The sequence below is a fragment of the Myxocyprinus asiaticus genome, chromosome 10, assembly GCF_019703515.2.
Source record: "Myxocyprinus asiaticus isolate MX2 ecotype Aquarium Trade chromosome 10, UBuf_Myxa_2, whole genome shotgun sequence".
NCBI lineage: Eukaryota > Metazoa > Chordata > Actinopteri > Cypriniformes > Catostomidae > Myxocyprinus > Myxocyprinus asiaticus.
Window position 1 is genome coordinate 23,613,797 of NC_059353.1, and position 6,006 is coordinate 23,619,802.

General features: G+C 35.8%; 1 protein-coding gene across 1 annotated transcript; it reads left to right on the plus strand.

The window, feature by feature from the left end:
- Nucleotides 1–2,684: 2,684 nt before the first annotated feature.
- LOC127446870 (m-AAA protease-interacting protein 1, mitochondrial-like) lies at nucleotides 2,685–5,863 on the plus strand. The gene is made up of 5 exons (XM_051708169.1): nucleotides 2,685–3,027; nucleotides 4,245–4,316; nucleotides 4,404–4,530; nucleotides 4,816–4,969; nucleotides 5,188–5,863. Exons 1-5 carry the CDS (start codon nucleotides 2,725–2,727, stop codon nucleotides 5,264–5,266), a joined length of 735 nt encoding a protein of 244 aa, XP_051564129.1. The 5' UTR covers nucleotides 2,685–2,724; the 3' UTR covers nucleotides 5,267–5,863.
- Nucleotides 5,864–6,006: the final 143 nt, after the last annotated feature.

Genomic DNA, 6,006 nt, shown 5'->3' on the forward strand with positions numbered 1-6,006 from the left:
AAAGGAAACGAAACACGCATCCCGGTTCCTCGAATGGATACTTCCCCTAGCCAGTCCCTGAACTGGGGGTCTTCTTTCCACTCGTTCTTGAACCTGCACTGTCTTCCTGACATTCTGTCACTCCTGTAATAACAGGACATGGGTCATTACAGACATAACCTTTAGATATTTTAATGTCACTATTTTTACTACTATCTTCTCTTACTGTTGCTTTTTTCCTTTTTACTGTTTATTTCTTGCCTTGTTTTAATGCTATCTTTTTTATGGTTTGCCATTGTATTTTTTTGTTTCTTTTGGAAAGCCCTTTGTGTTCTATGCTTGGCAAGTGCTTTTCTTACTAATTATATTTTAACCACTGCTGCCTGAACACCAATAACTGAATAGCCTCAACACAAATAATAGCCTACAATTTTGCCTACTGATAAATCCCAGCACTTTGTTGAACCTTAGCTTTCTAAAATCACTGTGATCCTTAGCCCAAATGCTGTGTAATGGTACAAAAAGCTATTTCAGACATGTTGCTCTCTGTATGTCCGTCGGACCACTGTCACAACGCCACACTTTAAACTTCACAACAAACTTGGTGCATTGATATACAAGTGTAATATGGTAAAAAAAAAATGGGACTACTTCATATGTGTGCAAATATCAATAGTTAATTGATGTCCTAAAGAACGTGTCACAATAGGAAATTAAACCAAGCCATGATATAAATCAGTTTATCACACCATATGTTAGCCCTTTTACTAACAAAGCTAATCACAACCTCTGAGCTACGGCTGAAATGTTTAATGTCATGTTACGGCCCATTTTATCATAACGTAGCATTGCGTTTGAAGAGACAATGCTAGCAAAGTAAAAAAAAAAAAAAAGTGATGTTAGCCAATATTTAGCCGGTGTTTCATGCACATACAGCTGGGGGGGTATGCCAGAAAGCAGGTTATGCGACATACCCGGGTAAGTTAACTCCCCAGCTCCATTGTTGCAACAGCAACATAATGTTAAAATAACTTTCCAGGACAGCACAAGATTTTCCAGGACATTTCACTTTTTCTCTCATTTTCCATGTTTTTTCCATGACTGGAAAATTGGTCAAATGTTTTCCAGGTTTTCCAGGATGTGTGAGAACCCTGAACATTCCCTAACAGGTGGGATCTTTATTTCTAGGCAGTAGTATAGGCAGAATACCCTACTGACCTTTTGGGTGGGTGGGCCAAGAGAAATTGTTGATTGCATGAAATCTGTAAACTTTTTATTCATTTTATTTTTTAGGCTTTTAATGTTTAGCTAATTGTTTCCAAGGGCGTATTTAGGACATTTAGTCAAGGTTGCCTACTTTAAGAATATAAAAAGATCAATCAACAATATTCGTGTTTGAGTTATTCAGACATTTATTTTATTTTTTTACATGCATAACATATGGAACATTATGAGGCCTTGCGGCTTTGAAATATTAATTATTATATGGAGATTTGGGGGATTTAGCCTACAGAAGAAATTTTTTTATTTGTAAAAACAGAATGGACATTTTAACCATAAAACTATTTTTGTCCAAGCACAATTTGCTGGCGTGTCTTTGAAGGGATGGAAAAGATGGATAAAAATGATGGAAATGGGTATTGTCTATGTCTCCATTTGTTTACTGTAAATAAAATTACTTTTTTTTCTCTGATCGTGTGACTGCGTCGCAACGCGACTCTCATTAATGTGTGGGGAGATACCGCTGCTGCGATTGCGCGGTTAGAGAGAAAAAGCATCGAAGAATCTGGTTCCGAGGCAGATACAAATTATTCATAGCTATCTAAGCCTGTTTTAAGTTATGAAAATAATAATAATAATAAAATCAGAGCAATAAATTCACGCATATGATATTTGAAAATAACAATTTTAGTCGTAGGGGGAATATAGAGGCTGGAGTTTAAAGTTTTGAGAGCATTTTTTATCGTTGATTATTGGGTGTTAGAGAGAAAATCGACCTTTTTTTTTTTTTGTTTGTTTGTTTGTTTTTTATTTGAAATGATAAAAACTCCTGCTTTAAAGGATAACCCCCTAACCTTGATTCTCTGGATCACAATGAAGGATACTAACCTCACTTGTGAAAAAAAATCTGTGTGCTAAACAAACGTTTTAAATGGCAGTGTCCTGAAATACAAGTGTGTGATAATTTTGGTATGGTACTTTGGTATTGGGCTCATGTAAGTATAAAGGATCAGTGTTATGTTTCACACTCACCGTCCGCGCGCACACATGGCCACAAGGGCACGCCCCTCAGCACTGCGGGTCTCCGCTGCAGAGTAGATATATTTACACAAGAAAACAATCACAACACTGCAATAAATCACTTCTTTTGACAGTCCATTTCTTACAGTCCGAAGTTTGTTCACAATTCACCGCCATCTGCACCTTTTCAGTAGTCCGTCTTGAAGCGAAATGTTTGAGTGAGGGAATCGTTCTCATTCATATACTGACTCATAATTCCGTTCACTGAAGTCTCCCCCGTCCCTTTCGGAGCATGTTTGCTTTCACCATCCTTGACTTCATTACAAACAATACATAGAATCTACATTTAATTAAAAAATATATATATACAAATAATTGGAGTTTTGTTTGGGCAACACCGCTGCATTGTTTATGTTTCGGTGAAGGTGGAACTGTTTTCTCTTTGTGTATTGTTGTCAGTCGGATTTTCCTTACAGATGAACAGCTGAGGATGACGGGGCGAAGATGGCGCTGCCCTTACTGAGGTCCTGCAGCTGTAACAGGCCCTTCACTGTTCTGATCCGGTTCTTCACATCAAAGCCACTTTTAGTGAATCAGTCCATACGACTCGCTCCCGTAGCGTCTGGTGTGTGCAGTGTGCGGCGGTACAGCTCTGAGCGGGGCAGACACAAACAGAATCAAAAGGTTTTGGTTGTTGGAATCCCGAACCCCTTCATCTGGTTCCGAACCCGCATATATTTCTTTCTCATCCGAACCTATTTCGACAAAGAGTTTAACATCGAGGATTTTACGGAAGGAGCCAAACAGGTGAGGTGCCAGTATGAACCCTTGTATACGGTTACTATGAGAATGTTGCATGCATGTTTAATTGAAAATTACATTTTGTATATAAGCAAATATTTGTATACACAAATGCATTATTAACAGTTTTTATGAATGTGATGAAGCATTATATAGCCTAGATACTATTTCCAGATCTGTTGCTCTGTGTTCCAAGAGTCGTTTGGACTTTTCTTGTCCCCTATTTTTATTTTAATTTTATTTTTTTCCTTTTGCCTCTACTTTTGTGTGCCTTTGTTGCATTTACACTTAAAAGGACAGTTCACCCAAAAATGAAAATTCTGTCATCATTTACTCACCCTCATGCCATCCCAGATGTGTATGACTTTCTTTCTTCTGCTGAACAAAAAGATTTTAAGAAGAATATTTCAGCTCTGTAGGTCCATACAATGCAAGTGAATGGTGACCAAAATTTTGAAGCTCCAAAAGGACATTAAGGCAGCATAAAAGTAATCCGTAAGACTCCAGTGGTTAAATCCATATCTTCAGAAGTGATATGATAAGTGTGAGTGAGAAACAGATCAATATTTAAGTTCTTATTTCTATAAATCTCCACTTTCACTTTTTCATTCTTCTTCTTTTGTTTTTGGTGATTTGCATTCTTTGTGCATTTCGCCACATACTGGGCAGGGAGGAGAATTAATAGTAAAACAAAAAAAGACTTAAATGTTGATCTCTTTCCCACACATGCCTATCATATAGCTTCTGAAGACATGGATTTAACCACTGGAGTAGTATGGATTACTTTTATGCTGCCTTTATGTGTTTTTTGGAGCTTCGAAGTTCTGGGCACCATTCATTTGCATTGTATGGACCTGCAGAGCTGAAATATTCTTCTAAAAATCTTAGTTTGTGTTCAGCAGAAGAAAGTAAGTCATTTATTTTTTTTAATTGGAAAACATTTTATAGCCATTTCTATGTGGTATTAAAGTACTTTCCTTGCACCTTGAATACACAATTTTTTTTTAATTATTATTATTATTATTTTTTATTAATAGATATGGACAAAAAAATGAGCACCACATCATTGACACAGGCATAATTTTGGTTGTATTTGTGAATTATGTTTATAATTAAAAAGGTTTAAAATGTTTTTGTGTAGATCTGTTATAACAAACACTGACCCAGAAGAGTTACTTGATCACTCAGGTACTCAAACAAAAAGCTTTTCCTTTTGCACTCAGGCTTTCTCACATGTGTCAAGATTGCTGTCTCAGTGTCAGTTTGAGGCTCTGGATGGATTAGTCGCTAAAGATGTAAGTACACGAAGATGCCAAGCACCCTTCTTTTGTCCTGTTTAAGATTTTGTGAAGTCCAAACCGATCTCATATTCTCTCCCATAGCTAGTAGGTAAGCTCGAGGACAAATGCGCTCATTTGCCTTTGAGCCACCAGAGGGCGCTGTCGGCCGAGTCTGATGAGATCATGTACACAACAACAGGAGACGTTAGCATTTACTATGATGATAGCGGTGAGACCCTCTTAGTTTCATACCCCGCAATATTTGTGGAGGTTATATATTTATTTGTTGTCTGTGGGCGTGTAATTTAAGAATTTTTATTTTATTATTTTTTTCTACTTATTTCCATTATACTTGTATCCTCTTTATGTGCACATGGGGCTATTCCAAGTGCCAACCAATTTTAAAAGGTTCAGTGGATTATTTTATGTATTTGAAAAGTTATAATTTAGTATAAAGCACATCATATGTCCATATGCATGAAAAAATAATTGCAGTGTTTTTCCTTGCTTTCAGGGAGGAAATTTGTAAGTATTTTGATGCGCTTCTGGTACTTGACAAGTGCCAGACTTCCTGACGACACTATGGAGGGAACACAAATCTTCCAGGTTGCCATAGGTGGAGATGGAGAGAGACCAGAGACCAAGAGACTGCTCACAGCCAATTATGAGTGAGTGCTGAAATCACTGAATATTTATTGTCGGTGCATTGGCAGTCATTGAATGAGATGGATTACATTGGAGCTATAAATATTAAGGTTAATTAAAACTACTAAATTGTTTTAATAGCATTATTTAATGTATAAAAACTAAATGAGTATTGTTATGAATAAAGTGAATAAGTAACACCAGTTTAAGGCTTTTTCATGTCTCTTTTGTTTTCTGACAGATTCCAGAGGGAATTTACACAAGGTGTGACTCCAGATTGGATCATCACAAGAATAGAGCACTCAAAGCTTCTCGATTAAGTGTGTTTAACTTGGAGAGGACAGATCTTTGTAGGTTTGCTCATGCAAGATGTTGCTCAATATGTCCTGAAAATGTAGACATAATTTACTAACCCTCTCTGGAAGGACATCGGAAAATAATGTTGCAATATTGTCAACGGCAGAATACTCCCCATGGACAACAGAAAGTTATAATGTTTATTTCATGTGTTCATCAGTGCATAAGATGTTTCATCTCCACTGATGTCAAATTATGTTTGAGTTAAGTTATTTTTGCATCCATTTGCTCATAGTTTTCTCTTTGATAAGTATATAAAATATATATATATATATATATATATATATATAGTACTGGTCAGTCAAGCAACTGTTTAATCCAAATGTTCATGGAATGATATGTTAGATATTTCAAAGTACATAAAAAAAGAGAAGTATGTTATTTTAACATGGCATATAAATACATCATAATCCACAATAAATAATGTACATACAGCATTTTAATAATTTTGTAAAAGTTAAAATAAATGGTTAGGGACTTAATTTAACTGTATGCCCTTGAGTTTTTTTTTTTTTTTTTTTTTTTTGATGTTTTGCATAAAAATGCCTAAAACCTCATAATGAGTGCTTTCTTCTACAGTGTTCTGACTCAAACGTGTTTTCTATTAAACACAAAATGTGATTATGGTTCTTATTTATTTGAAATGTCATTATGAGTGATCCAGCTGTGACATAAAACATTCTCGAGATGAGATGTTGTAGAA

Bases quoted from the DNA above. Each gene is read 5' to 3' on its own strand.
- LOC127446870 (XM_051708169.1), top strand. From the start codon at position 2,725: ATGGCGCTGCCCTTACTGAGGTCCTGCAGCTGTAACAGGCCCTTCACT. The intron at 3,028-4,244 runs GTGAGGTGCCAG...TTTTGCACTCAG, and splicing joins TTACGGAAGGAGCCAAACAG to GCTTTCTCACATGTGTCAAG. The intron at 4,317-4,403 runs GTAAGTACACGA...TCTCTCCCATAG, and splicing joins ATGGATTAGTCGCTAAAGAT to CTAGTAGGTAAGCTCGAGGA.